The sequence below is a fragment of the Tribolium castaneum genome, chromosome 6, assembly GCF_031307605.1.
Source record: "Tribolium castaneum strain GA2 chromosome 6, icTriCast1.1, whole genome shotgun sequence".
Classification (NCBI taxonomy): Eukaryota; Metazoa; Arthropoda; class Insecta; order Coleoptera; family Tenebrionidae; genus Tribolium; species Tribolium castaneum.
Genome location: NC_087399.1, coordinates 4,623,971 through 4,638,527, shown reverse-complemented (window position 1 = coordinate 4,638,527; position 14,557 = coordinate 4,623,971). Strand labels below are relative to the sequence as shown.

The following is a 14,557-nucleotide window of genomic DNA, read 5'->3' as shown; positions in this document are numbered from 1 at the left end:
ATTTTTTTAATTTTTGCAACCTTGATATGTGTCACTAAACTAGGCGTACATTTTAAAAACGGAATCAACTGATAATATACCATATGCATAACTACAGTAATAAAACGAATTACGTACTTCCATTTTTTACTTTAGAAAACTAGTCGTAAGTAGTTTTGAATCCTTCCTAATGGAGGATAAGAAAAAAGCAAAAAGCTTGCCAAAGCATCCCGAAGACACTTCAAATTTTGTATCAAATTGGCTTTTTTGGTAAGACAGAGACTCATTCCCTCATAAGTTAACTCACTCCCTTCTAAGTTGGGTGTATCCTGTTATTATCAAAGGAAGCAAAACCGAAATCACGGAAGACTTGCTCTACGAAACACCGGAAAGCTGTAAAGCGTCAAAGCTCGGTGATGAGCTTCAGCAATCGTGGCTCGAAGAACTGAAACTTAAAAAACCGTCCCTTGGACGTGCCCTTGCAAAACAGTTCGGACGTGAATTTGCCATTTACGGAGCTTTCTTTTTCCCGGTGGATTTCAGTACTCAGTAAAGAAAACACCAAATAAATTTCCGTTAGAAATACCATTGTTCTCAGGTTGTTTCAGCCGTATTTCTTACAAAAATTACTCAATTATTACACTCCGAACCAAACACACGTTTCACGGAATGATGCTATTTTGTCCGTTGTGATGATCAGTTTGATGTCATTTATCCGCTTGTTGGTCTTTCACCGATTTTTTAGTTATGTCAAAGTCTTGGCTATGAAAATGAGAGTTGCTTGTTCTTCGCTAATTTATAAAAAATGTTTAAATTTGCGGAAAACTAGCTTGCAAAAAATTAGCACAGGACAGTTGATCAATCTTGTGACTAACGATGTTGGGACATTTGACTATGCGGTCATGTTTTTGCATTTTATTTGGATTGGACCTGTGGAATTGATCATTGGGACTTTTTTCATAGACGTGACCATCGGTCAAGGGGCCACAATTGGTATCCTGGTCCTTTTGGTTTGTTTTTTGCTCCAATGCAAGTACAATCACAATAAAAAAATATTTCTAATTTAAAACATTATAGCATACGTTTCCAAATATACTGCGTCCAACAGAGAACGTATAGCTTCAAGTACTGATTATAGAATTCGGTTACTAAACGACCTCGTCTGTGGAATACAAATAATCAAAATGTACGCTTGGGAAAAGCCATTTAAGAAACTGATCGAAATCGCTAGAAAGTAGTTCTTTACCAAGATGGTCTCAAAATCATATTCTTTTTTTAGATCAGAACTTAAAGAAATAAGTAAAACCACTCGTCTCTTCGTTTTGAACGATTCAATCAACTACGTTGTTACCCGAATTATTGTTTTCCTCGGAATCTTGGGAGCTATTTTCACAGGTGTTTCTATAACATCGCAATATGTTTTCACGATGGCATCAGATATCTACGACCACTTTAGAGTTAGTTTAACAATTTTTGCGCCTCTTGGAATTATGCATTTTGGCGAACTACGAACGTCGATTTTTCGTATTCAAGAATTCCTACTAACTGATCACGAAAGCTCGAAAGAAAGTTTTGTACAACACAAGGACGAAACAGCTAGTCCTGGTATAAAAGCAAAAAATGTGAGCGTTAAATGGGACGTTTCTCTAACTGATTTCGTGTTAAAAGACATAAAATTGAGTGCGACTTGTGGCCAACTTGTCGGCATAGTTGGTCCTGCAGGGAGTGGCAAATCGGCGATTTTGCAAACACTAATTCAAGAGACTGAGATAATCAGTGGGAAAATTACGATTAAAGGACGAATTTCGTACGCTTCACAGGAAGCTTGGATTTTCTCGGCGAGTGTCAGACAAAATATTCTATTCGGTGAGGAAATGGACGAGGAAAAGTATCGAAAAGTGCTCAAAGTGTGTGCTTTGGAACACGATCTAGCAATATTTCCTTACGGTGATAACACACTAGTTGGAGAAAGAGGAGTTATGTTGAGTGGAGGACAAAAAGCTCGGATTAACTTAGCCAGAAGTGTCTACAGAGACGCTGATATTTATCTTCTGGATGATCCCTTATCGGCTGTTGATGCTCAAGTAGCTCGGATAATTTTCAAAGAGTGCGTGCAAAACTATTTGAAAGACAAGTGTGTAATTTTGGTGACCCACCAGTTGAGTTACCTTCAAGAAGCCACAAAAATATATTCGTTGAAAGACGGGCGACTAGAATGTATTGAAAACATTGATAAAATTCCTGATTACATTCCTGACAGTGCTACAAACGCTGAAGAAGTTGTAATTAAATCAAACGAGCGTTCGGTCCTCCCAAATGAAAACGTAGAAGAACGAGGAAAGCTTAAGGCGATACAAATCTACAAGTCGTACTTCACAGTTGGGGGAAAATCGTCATTTTTTCGTGTCATTTTAATATATTCCCTGCTTCAATTTGTGTCCAATTGTTTGGATTATTTCGTTAGTTTTTGGGTAAATGTGGAGCAAGGATCGTTACAACTTGAATCAAGAATTAAGGATTTTTTCTCATACGAAAACTGTTTGACTGTCTATTGCTGCTTTTTGTTGCTCTTGTTCGTCATAATCTTTGCATACAGCTGGGCATTTGTCAAATACACTAGAAATGCCTCAACCCATCTACACAACGAAATGTTAACTAAAGTCCTGCATGCAGATTTGTCATTTTTTCATAACAACTCAAGCGGTCGAATTCTCAACCGGTTTTCAATGGACGTAGGAAGTGTTGACCAAAAAGTCCCTTTGCAGTTAATATCGGTTTTGCCTACAGTGATGACCTGTCTTGGGACTTGCGTGCTAATTTCAGTTCTAAATTATTGGATGATATTTCCTACAATAGCGTTATTCCCCATTTATTATTATTTAGGTGTTTTATTTCAACCAACAGTGAGGAGTATCAAGAGAACAGAAGGCATCAGTAAGCAGAAATGATTATTTGCCAAAGATTTTGTCAAAGATTTTAAATATTTTAGCCCGTAGCCCTGTTTATAGCCAACTCACAGCCACTCTTCAAGGCTTATCAACAATTAAAGCGTTTGGAGCACAAGAAATACTTCAAAAAGAGTTTGACAAGCACCAAAATGTTCATAGTTCTGCTTTTCACACAATCATTGGGGTCTACGCTTTACTGGGTTTGATCGCAGAATTTATGAGTGCTTTATACACCACTGCGGTTTCGTTCAGTTTTTTCATTTTTGGAAAAGGTTGTTCCAAACAAAAAATAACAAAAATATTAAAACAATAAGTTTCAGAAGCTTATATCGGCAATGTAGGTTTGGCAATTCACCTAGCCATCCAGTTAACAGGTTCTGTGGAATTTTTAATGAGAATTTGGAGCAGCTTAGACACTGAAATAACTTCAGTAGAACGGGTTTTAGATTATACAAAAATCCCACAAGAAATAGAAGGAAACATATGCCCCCCAAAATCGTGGCCCAGCAAAGGCCGAATATCATTTCAATCAGTGTGTCTCAAATATTCACCCACTGACCCCCCTGTTCTCAAAAATGTCACTTTTACCATCAAACCGGGCGAGAAAATTGGAATAATCGGTCGAACAGGTGCCGGAAAATCCTCTCTGGTTTCCACACTTTTCCACCTGTTCCCGTTTGAGGGAACAATTTTGATCGACAACGTCGATACCAAATCAATTCCACTCAAAGACCTCCGTTCCAAAATCTCCGTCATTCCGCAAGACCCCGTGTTATTTTTGGGAACTTTGCGGAAAAATTTGGACCCGTTTGATGAATTCACCGACGCTGAGTTGTGGTCGGCCCTTGAGGACGTTGAATTGAAAAGTGTGATTCGGGACTTGGAAAGTGAGGTTTCAGAAGGGGGTTCGAACTTTAGTGTTGGACAGAAGCAACTGCTTTGCCTGGTTAGAGCAATGTTGAGAAGGAACAAAATTGTGGTTTTGGACGAAGCTACGGCTAATATCGATCTCAAAACAGACGAACTGATTCAGTTAGCCATTCGACGGAAGTTTCAAGAGTCGACAGTATTGACCATTGCACACAGGTTAAATACTGTTCTGGATTCTGATAGGATTTTAGTGATGGATGGTGGAGTTGTGGTGGAGTTTGGAAGCCCAAACCAACTCCTGGAAGATACTGACAGCTATTTTTATCAGTATTTTATGCAGGGGAATAAGAATCAAAATCTCGAAATGAAATAAACTTTTATTAGTCTCGTCTATGAATATTTTACATGTTATTTGTAGCTTCCACAAAGTACAAAAACACTTTAGCTCTATTACACAAATAATAATCGAAAAAAATTGTGCCTACATTATTAAATTTTCCTTAAACAAAGGCTACGATGTAATTGTGTATTTTTTGGAATAAAGAAGGTACGAATACTTAAAGATTTCGCTAAAATGTTTTATCCACACTACCTTGTACATGAAAAAAAAAACACGCGTACTCTTTATTTTTCACCTAGCAACAATTTATCTCAATGTGAGTATAATTGGTTGCCTGAACTTTAAACTCAACTGAAAGAAATTTCTCTAATTTATCTTTTATTTTTGTTTCTGTATCGTCCGTAAAGGTACAGAAACTAAAATGAGTTCATAAAATAACCCAACCGCACATGTTGGTATTTTTTTCATCCATCAACTTTTAACTCATCGTAAAAAAAGTCAACTTTAGTGGTTTTAATCTTTTCTAAGACCTTTATAAGGATGTGTGAGGATTAATAGGTAAAAGAAACACGAGCTTTTGCAAAGGAAAATGTATTTAAAGTATACGAAAAATGTAAAGCAACCAGGGTGTACAAAAAAATAAAATGAAACAAATTTAATCCGCATCTGTGGCCTTGTAATGATCGGTGTCAACAGTAGTATACACATGCCCCTCATCCAGCAAGAAATCCAAAGCGACTCTGGAACACACCATCAAACAAAACCCCACCTGTAAATAAATACGCACTCAGCCTCCCTTGCTTGTGCTCCAAAGTGCTGCATAATTTCGCTCCTACTCAACCCAGTCCTACTTTTGATAGGTTTCAACAAATTGATAATTTTGACTTGCATCGGCTTAAGTCCCGACGAATTATTTGCAGCAGCTGACGTGGACGTTGTGGCCACAGTGGTCGATAAATTAGCAGCTGGGAGCCTCCCATCGGCCAGTCTTTCAGCGTATAATTTAGCTTGAATAATCTCCAAGAGATGATTTGTGACGATGTTTAAATCATCAACTGGAAGGATTTTGAGAATCATGATCATTTTTTCACCGTCTTGGGTGCGCACTGAGCCGAAAACACGCACGTAGCAATTTTCCTTGACGGGGGGAAGGGCCGTCACAGTGTCCTGCTGGCAAAAATAACGAAACGAAAACGAACAAATCTACTTACGTTATCGGTCTCCAGCCACATAATGGCCTTAATGGAGGCACTGTGGTCCTCAATGGTGCACGTGGCTTTGGTCGTCTGGACCTCAAAGTCTTTCAAAACCCCCACGACATCAGCCTGAATTTTTCATACAAAAAACACAAAAAAACGGGATAAAACTTACGAAATGGACCGGCATCCCGTACAAATTGAACTCCTCATCGGTGCACTCAAGGATATGCGAAATGAACAAAGGGACAACACTTTGCATGCGCCTCACTTGCTGCAATCAGAGGAGTAAAGACAAGCACAAAAAGCGCCCCACAAACCTGTTTTTTCTTGGCAGTGGACCCTTGGTTATCATCATTTACGAAACCGCCGTTGTTACTGATATCAAACTGATCAACACTAAACATTTTCACGTTTTAATAAAAATCAACAATTGCGGTTAAGAGTGGCGGGAAATTCTGACAGTTGCCTGACACCTTCGTAGGGACTTTCCATTTGCACGGGCAAAAACTAGGGATTTTTACATATTGTTCAAAATTCAAAAATAAATTTTCGAAAAAAAAATATTTTTTACAAAACAACCGGCCCACAAGTCGGGGGCCACTGATGTAGAGGGCGCCACTTTCCTGTTTGTTTTGTGTTATTTTAGGTTATCTCAAAATTAAATGGAGAGCCCCCTTGATGTGGGGAGTGGGCCGGTGAAGGTGCGCGACGCCCTTCTGGGGCTCACTGCGCTCAACCACGACGTGGTCTTGCTCGACTACGGCAATGTCGTGATCCAAAGGGATTACAGGAACTTGTCAAAGGTCCGACTATTGTCAGGCGGTGTCGCTGGGACTGACCTAATTCACGCCGTTTGTGTGGGCAAAGGGATGCTAACGGCTGCCATTCTGGGTAATTTACCGAATTATTGGCCCTGTCTTACTGTTTTGCAGGGGAGGAGACGGTGCCAAGCTCCCGTCAAATTCTGCACACGATTAAGGAGCTGAACGAAGGGGACAATTGCGGGATTTGTGTGATAGTGCAAGCAAACGCTGATTTGTTCAATTTTGGGTTGGCGGTCGAACGGGCCAACACGGACTGCCGGACACGAGTTAAACTACTCCCAATTAATGACGATAAGAGCGCTAAAAAGGAGCGATATTCGTGCGGGTTTATCCTCCTGGCTAAAATTCTGGGGGCCTTGGCGGAAAGCGGCGCCTTGTACAATGATGTTTGCGAGTGTTATAAACAAATAATTGATCAAATTATAACCGTTCCTTTGAACTACACGCACGATGGGTCGGGCACCCGAAAACGCAAAAGTTTAGTTCTGTCCGATTTTGAGTCAAACTTTAGACACATTATTGATAAAAAATCGCAAGTTTTCTTAGGCCTTCACCCCTCTATACCGACGGTCGCTCTAATTAACGCGTCTAGAACAATGGAGAGATACGTAGAGTTGAGTTTTGTCAAACAAGTCATTGAAAGACTGAAGGAACTGGGCGTTTGTGTTGTGCGAATTTATTACGGGAATTTCATTTCAGTGGCCCCCGGAACGGCCTTTCTGACCGTAATGAAGGTGCACGACATGAAAATTATCGATTACTTGGACGCCCCATGCGGCGCCACCGGTAGGTCTTACATATTTTTTACAAAAAATATAAACAATGCATTAATAACAATTGTTATTAACAATACGAGTGCGAAAAATCAAGCTTAAAGTTCGAGGACTGTCGTTATGCAACGAGCGTATGCGAGTGTGATTCAAGAAAAATTTTTTTGTTGGAACATTTTAATTTAAAAACAAAAATTAAAAATAATTAATAAAAAAAAATAATAAAATAATAAAAAAAATTAAAACAATAAAAATAAAAACACGTTTTTTTTGCTTTAAAGCATCGAAAAGTTAGTGCACAGCACTGTTTTTTTAAGGTTGGCGTCATTTCACGCAATTTTTGCCCGAAATCAGCGCCCAGAACGAGATTCCGGGCCTGCTGACCCACTATGGTAAGCAGCACATCAAGCTGAAGGGCCCCAAACTGGGGGAATTCCAGAGTAGTATTCTTGTCAAGGCTGTGCAATTTGCGTGCGACGCCCTTATTTCGTGCGAGCGCCAGTTGAATATAATAGACGAGGAAAAAAGCGATGGTAATTCTTGATATAATTTAAGCAAAACAATTAAATCAATTCGAAGGCAATGTTGGCACCCGCCTTAAGAACATGGCCGAAGGCGTGAACAAACGCATCAACAGTAAAAAATTGCCCATAAGTTGTCCGTACGGTTTTTTGAAAAAAATGGGCATCATCGCCGAGTCGGCCATCGGGGGCGCCATGGGCTCGATTTATGGCGTCATGTTTGAAAGTGCTGCCAATTTGTTCGGGGGATTACCCGATACGGAGACCGTGACTCCGGGCATGTGGGCGAAGGCGTTCACGGTGGGAGTCGAATCCTTGAAACGGTGTGGCAATGATCATTAATTGATTACGAAACGAAAAAAGTTTTTTTTGTAGATATTGTATGAGGGAACCGGACGAAAAAACAATGTTATATCCGCTGAAACGAAGCGATGTAACTATCAGAAATGAAATGGAAAAGGGGGAGCACTATTTGCAATATTTCGGACTGGGGGTCAGCGCGGCTGAAGAGGCGGCACAAGAAACGAAGCTTCCGCAGAGTAAATATTCGGACGCGGGCGCGCACGCGGTCGGGATATGGATGCGGGCGGTGCTTGAGGGGGTTAAATTGATGACTGGGGGCAATCTGTGCGAGGGTGAAAGTTTAAATAAATAATACAAAAAAACGTGTTTTTTATTTCAAAATTTTATGTTCAGTGTCGCCAACTTAGAAGCTCGGAAACTCCGTAAACGACCACGATAGGCGGAGCCAATGCGTACTTCATCGAGTGGGGAGATTGAGCAGTGGCGTAGCAAAAAACTATTCCATGATCAAGAAGGGTTTGAGATTTATAATTTGTAGTAGTTACTATTTCCTCTATTCAATAATAGCAAGATGAAATAGTAAAAATCATATCTAATGCTAATACACGTTGATTTCCTAGAAATACAAAGCAGAGACGTCGAATAAATAAAAATACTCAATGAGTAACGAGTAAAAACGCGTTTATTGCAAAAAATGTTTCTACTGGTATTTTTATTATAACTGGTAATATTGAAATGTTAAATTTTAAGACGAATTCCCTACAGATGTAGGGCCACGCCACGCCACTGTTTTCTACCAACACCCCTAATTTAAAGATTGGACTCGTCCGTGACGAGTTTTCGTTTCTGCGCACTCCTACCACCGTGGACGATTTGTCATTTTGCGGACGCTAAATCATCTTTTGACCATTGTAATGTGTTTCTATTAAAAATTAAAACTTGACTGCATTTAATTTCTGAATTTTTTATTCTTATATTGAAGCACTGCAAACCGATTTTTTTCACACCCTTTAAATCCTGCAATTTTCTTTATTTTTGCAGGAGATTAAGCCCTTCGATAGGGCCTTCGACTGTGAAAAAATCATGTTTGAACAAACACCCTTTGGGACCTTATGAATTTTTTAAGATTCTTTAAGATTTTCCTATTTTGCAAGCGTTATTTTTTTTCACCCCTTTTATATCCCGCAATTTTCTTTATTTTTGCAAGAGATTAAGCCCTCCGATTGCGCCTTGGACTGTAAAAAATTCATGTTCGGACAAACACCCCTTGAGACCTTAATGAATTTTTAAAGATTCTATAAAATTTCCCTATTTCGAAAACTTTATTTTCTTTTCATCCCTTTTATATCCTGCAATTTTCTTAATTTTTGTAGGAAATCAAGCCCTCTAATAGGGCCTTTGACTGTACAAAAATCATGTTCGGACAAACGACCCTTAGGATCTTAACGAATTTAAAAAAAATTCGTATTTAAGGATTGCTCTAATTAGTCAAATTAATAACTAACTTGTCCAGCAAGAACCACGTGGAGGTTTAGAGCATTCTTGCCAGGAAAAAAGGATATAAGGATGAGGTAAACAATGATTATTTCAAATGAAGGGAATAAAGGAATTATTGGTTTGTGAAATAAAAAAATACAACACAGAAATAAAATGCACCTACCTTTATGGCTTCCACGTTGGCTACTGTTTGTAGCAAAACAATAAAAAGAAATTAAAAACAACACCATTAAAAAATCTTAATTTGCATGAAAATTACTACAAGCGACATAATTTAAAGGTGTAAAAAACAATCAAGAATACTTATTATATTTAAGGATTGCTCTAATTGGTCAAATTAGCTAATAACTAATTTGTCCAGCAAGAACCACGTGGAGGTTTAGAGCATTTTTGCCAGGAAAAAAGGATATAAGGATGAGGTAAACAATGATTATTTCAAATGAAGGGAATAAAGGAATTATTGGTTTGTGAAATGAAAAAATAGTACACAAAAATCAAAGCTTTTTCACTTGGCGTTAAATAAATGCTCTTACCATTTGTACTGCATCTGCTACCATTTGTAGCAAAACCTAAAAAAATAAATTAAAAACACAACCAACAAAAAAATTAATTTGTAGGAAAGTTACAACAAGCGTCTTTAATAAATATTATACAGAATAAAGGATACACAATACGGTATAATATATGGCACACAAGCTATTAAATCAACACATCACAAGATAAAACGCAAAAAAATGCACCTACCTTCATATGGCTTCTGCGTTGGCTACTGTTTGTAGCAAGACATTTAAAAAATTAAAACAACACCAATAAAAATCTTTATTTGCATGAAAGTTACAACAAGCAACGTTTGTCAATATTAAACAAAATAAAAAATACACAATACGTTTGAAATTATTGGTTTGTGAAATAAATAAATACGACACAGCAATAAAATACACCTACCTTCATATCGCTTCCACGTTGGCTACCGTTTGTAGCATTAAAAAAAATAATAATAAAAATGAAACCAAAAAAATGTTTATTTGCATTAAATTTTGAGCAAGCCACTTTCATTCATTGAAATTAAAGACAAAATTACGTGGCAATAAATTATTTGAGTGTTTTATTTTATTTATAGTTTCTGTATCTAAAAGCGTCACTCAAAATGTCACTTTCAACACCGCATTTAAAGATTTTAATTGCAATTAAGTTTTATGAAATTATTGGTTTGAGAAATAAATAAATACGACACAGCAATAAAATACACCTACCTTCATATCGCTTCCACGTTGGCTACCGTTTGTAGCATTAAAAAAAAATAATAAAAATGAAACCAAAAAAATGTTTATTTGCATTAAATTTTGAGCAAGCCACTTTCATTCATTGAAATTAAAGACAAAATTACGTGGCAATAAATTATTTGAGTGTTTTATTTTATTTATAGTTTCTGTATCTAAAAGCGTCACTCAAAATGTCACTTTCAACACCGCATTTAAAGATTTTAATTGCAATTAAGTTTTATGAAATTATTGGTTTGAGAAATAAATAAATACGACACAGCAATAAAATACACCTACCTTCATATCGCTTCCACGTTGGCTACCGTTTGTAGCATTAAAAAAAAATAATAAAAATGAAACCAAAAAAATGTTTATTTGCATTAAATTTTGAGCAAGCCACTTTCATTCATTGAAATTAAAGACAAAATTACGTGGCAATAAATTATTTGAGTGTTTTATTTTATTTATAGTTTCTGTATCTAAAAGCGTCACTCAAAATGTCACTTTCAACACCGCATTTAAAGATTTTAATTGCAATTAAGTTTTATGAAATTATTGGTTTGAGAAATAAATAAATACGACACAGCAATAAAATACACCTACCTTCATATCGCTTCCACGTTGGCTACCGTTTGTAGCATTAAAAAAAATAATAATAAAAATGAAACCAAAAAAATGTTTATTTGCATTAAATTTTGAGCAGCCACTTTCATTCATTGAAATTAAAGACAAAATTATTACGTGGCAATTAATTATTTGAGTGTTTTATTTTATTTATAGTTACTGTATTTAAAATGTGTCACTCAAAATATCACTTTTCAACACCGCATTTAAAGATTTTAATTGCATTTAAGTTTTATGAAATTATTGGTTTGTGAAATAAATAAATACGACACAGCAATAAAATACACCTACCTTCATATCGCTTCCACGTTGGCTACCGTTTGTAGCATTAAAAAAAATTAAAAACAACACCAATAAAAAATCTTTATTTGCATGAAAATTACAACAAGCGACATAATTTTACGGCTGTAAAAAACAGTCAACAATGTTATATTTAAGGATTGCTCTAATTGGTCAAATTAGTCAATAACTAATTTGTCCGGCAAGAACCACGTGGAGGTTTAGAGCATTCTTGCCAGGAAAAATGGATATAAGGATGAGGTAAACAATGATTATTTCAAATGAAGGGAATAAAGGAATTATTGGTTTGTGAAATGAAAAAATAGTACACAAAAATCAAAGCTTTTTCACTTGGCGTTAAATAAATGCTCTTACCTTTATACTGCATCTGCTACCATTTGTAGCAAAACCTAAAAAATAAATTAAAAACACAACCAACAAAAAAATTAATTTGTAGGAAAGTTACAACAAGCGACTTTAATAAATATTATACAGAAAAAAGAATACACAATACGGTATAATATATGGCACACAAGCTATTAAATCAACACATCACAAGATAAAACGCAAAAAAATGCACCTACCTTCATATGGCTTCTGCGTTGGCTACTGTTTGTAGCAAGACATTTAAAAAATTAAAACAACACCAATAAAAATCTTTATTTGCATGAAAGTTACAACAAGCAACGTTTGTCAATATTAAACAAAATAAAAAATACACAATACGTTTGAAATTATTGGTTTGTGAAATAAATAAATACGACACAGCAATAAAATACACCTACCTTCATATCGCTTCCACGTTGGCTACCGTTTGTAGCATTAAAAAAAAATAATAATAAAAATGAAACCAAAAAAATGTTTATTTGCATTAAATTTTGAGCAAGCCACTTTCATTCATTGAAATTAAAGACAAAATTACGTGGCAATAAATTATTTGAGTGTTTTATTTTATTTATAGTTACTGTATTTAAAATGTGTCACTCAAAATATCACTTTTCAACACCGCATTTAAAGATTTTAATTGCAATTAAGTTTTATGAAATTATTGGTTTGAGAAATAAATAAATACGACACAGCAATAAAATACACCTACCTTCATATCGCTTCCACGTTGGCTACCGTTTGTAGCATTAAAAAAAAATAATAAAAATGAAACCAAAAAAATGTTTATTTGCATTAAATTTTGAGCAAGCCACTTTCATTCATTGAAATTAAAGACAAAATTACGTGGCAATAAATTATTTGAGTGTTTTATTTTATTTATAGTTTCTGTATCTAAAAGCGTCACTCAAAATGTCACTTTCAACACCGCATTTAAAGATTTTAATTGCAATTAAGTTTTATGAAATTATTGGTTTGAGAAATAAATAAATACGACACAGCAATAAAATACACCTACCTTCATATCGCTTCCACGTTGGCTACCGTTTGTAGCATTAAAAAAAAATAATAAAAATGAAACCAAAAAAATGTTTATTTGCATTAAATTTTGAGCAAGCCACTTTCATTCATTGAAATTAAAGACAAAATTACGTGGCAATAAATTATTTGAGTGTTTTATTTTATTTATAGTTTCTGTATCTAAAAGCGTCACTCAAAATGTCACTTTCAACACCGCATTTAAAGATTTTAATTGCAATTAAGTTTTATGAAATTATTGGTTTGAGAAATAAATAAATACGACACAGCAATAAAATACACCTACCTTCATATCGCTTCCACGTTGGCTACCGTTTGTAGCATTAAAAAAAATAATAATAAAAATGAAACCAAAAAAATGTTTATTTGCATTAAATTTTGAGCAGCCACTTTCATTCATTGAAATTAAAGACAAAATTATTACGTGGCAATTAATTATTTGAGTGTTTTATTTTATTTATAGTTACTGTATTTAAAATGTGTCACTCAAAATATCACTTTTCAACACCGCATTTAAAGATTTTAATTGCATTTAAGTTTTATGAAATTATTGGTTTGTGAAATAAATAAATACGACACAGCAATAAAATACACCTACCTTCATATCGCTTCCACGTTGGCTACCGTTTGTAGCATTAAAAAAAATTAAAAACAACACCAATAAAAAATCTTTATTTGCATGAAAATTACAACAAGCGACATAATTTTACGGCTGTAAAAAACAGTCAACAATGTTATATTTAAGGATTGCTCTAATTGGTCAAATTAGTCAATAACTAATTTGTCCGGCAAGAACCACGTGGAGGTTTAGAGCATTCTTGCCAGGAAAAATGGATATAAGGATGAGGTAAACAATGATTATTTCAAATGAAGGGAATAAAGGAATTATTGGTTTGTGAAATGAAAAAATAGTACACAAAAATCAAAGCTTTTTCACTTGGCGTTAAATAAATGCTCTTACCTTTATACTGCATCTGCTACCATTTGTAGCAAAACCTAAAAAATAAATTAAAAACACAACCAACAAAAAAATTAATTTGTAGGAAAGTTACAACAAGCGACTTTAATAAATATTATACAGAAAAAAGAATACACAATACGGTATAATATATGGCACACAAGCTATTAAATCAACACATCACAAGATAAAACGCAAAAAAATGCACCTACCTTCATATGGCTTCTGCGTTGGCTACTGTTTGTAGCAAGACATTTAAAAAATTAAAACAACACCAATAAAAATCTTTATTTGCATGAAAGTTACAACAAGCAACGTTTGTCAATATTAAACAAAATAAAAAATACACAATACGTTTGAAATTATTGGTTTGTGAAATAAATAAATACGACACAGCAATAAAATACACCTACCTTCATATCGCTTCCACGTTGGCTACCGTTTGTAGCATTAAAAAAAAATAATAATAAAAATGAAACCAAAAAAATGTTTATTTGCATTAAATTTTGAGCAAGCCACTTTCATTCATTGAAATTAAAGACAAAATTACGTGGCAATAAATTATTTGAGTGTTTTATTTTATTTATAGTTTCTGTATCTAAAATGCGTCACTCAAAATGTCACTTTCAACACCGCATTTAAAGATTTTAATTGCAATTAAGTTTTATGAAATTATTGGTTTGAGAAATAAATAAATACGACACAGCAATAAAATACACCTACCTTCATATCGCTTCCACGTTGGCTACCGTTTGTAGCAT

The 14,557-nt window shown here is 35.2% G+C and overlaps 3 protein-coding genes across 3 annotated transcripts; 2 read left to right on the top strand and 1 right to left on the bottom strand.

Moving 5' to 3' along the window:
* The first annotated feature begins 60 nt into the window (after positions 1-60).
* LOC658599 (probable multidrug resistance-associated protein lethal(2)03659) lies at positions 61-4,188 on the top strand. The gene is made up of 7 exons (XM_015982809.2): positions 61-249; positions 298-528; positions 578-1,008; positions 1,057-1,213; positions 1,259-2,913; positions 2,969-3,199; positions 3,248-4,188. Exons 1-7 carry the CDS (start codon positions 170-172, stop codon positions 4,168-4,170), a joined length of 3,708 nt encoding a protein of 1,235 aa, XP_015838295.1. The 5' UTR covers positions 61-169; the 3' UTR covers positions 4,171-4,188.
* Positions 4,189-4,712: 524 nt separating this feature from the next.
* Positions 4,713-5,740, bottom strand: Rpa2 (replication protein A2). Its single transcript, NM_001170730.1, has 5 exons — positions 5,654-5,740; positions 5,509-5,607; positions 5,349-5,462; positions 4,925-5,304; positions 4,713-4,877 (listed from the first exon to the last, which is right to left on the bottom strand). The coding sequence occupies exons 1-5, from the start codon at positions 5,738-5,740 to the stop codon at positions 4,793-4,795; spliced, it is 765 nt and encodes a 254-aa protein (NP_001164201.1). The 3' UTR covers positions 4,713-4,792.
* Positions 5,741-5,998: 258 nt separating this feature from the next.
* On the top strand, positions 5,999-8,121 carry LOC658745 (triokinase/FMN cyclase). Its single transcript, XM_965107.4, has 5 exons — positions 5,999-6,227; positions 6,269-6,946; positions 7,248-7,463; positions 7,510-7,774; positions 7,827-8,121. The coding sequence occupies exons 1-5, from the start codon at positions 5,999-6,001 to the stop codon at positions 8,104-8,106; spliced, it is 1,668 nt and encodes a 555-aa protein (XP_970200.1). The 3' UTR covers positions 8,107-8,121.
* The last annotated feature ends 6,436 nt before the right edge of the window (positions 8,122-14,557 follow it).

Coding starts and splice junctions, on each gene's coding strand:
- LOC658599 (XM_015982809.2), top strand. CDS start 170: ATGGAGGATAAGAAAAAAGCAAAAAGCTTGCCAAAGCATCCCGAAGAC. Junction 250..297: donor GTATCAAATTGGCTTTTTTG/GTAAGACAGAGA, acceptor CTCCCTTCTAAG/TTGGGTGTATCCTGTTATTA. Junction 2,914..2,968: donor CAAGAGAACAGAAGGCATCA/GTAAGCAGAAAT, acceptor TAAATATTTTAG/CCCGTAGCCCTGTTTATAGC.
- LOC658745 (XM_965107.4), top strand. CDS start 5,999: ATGGAGAGCCCCCTTGATGTGGGGAGTGGGCCGGTGAAGGTGCGCGAC. Junction 6,947..7,247: donor CGCCCCATGCGGCGCCACCG/GTAGGTCTTACA, acceptor TGTTTTTTTAAG/GTTGGCGTCATTTCACGCAA. Junction 7,464..7,509: donor AGACGAGGAAAAAAGCGATG/GTAATTCTTGAT, acceptor ATCAATTCGAAG/GCAATGTTGGCACCCGCCTT.
- Rpa2 (NM_001170730.1), bottom strand. CDS start 5,740: ATGTTTAGTGTTGATCAGTTTGATATCAGTAACAACGGCGGTTTCGTA. Junction 5,463..5,508: donor ACGGGATGCCGGTCCATTTC/GTAAGTTTTATC, acceptor TGAAAAATTCAG/GCTGATGTCGTGGGGGTTTT. Junction 4,878..4,924: donor GCACAAGCAAGGGAGGCTGA/GTGCGTATTTAT, acceptor GGTGTGTTCCAG/AGTCGCTTTGGATTTCTTGC.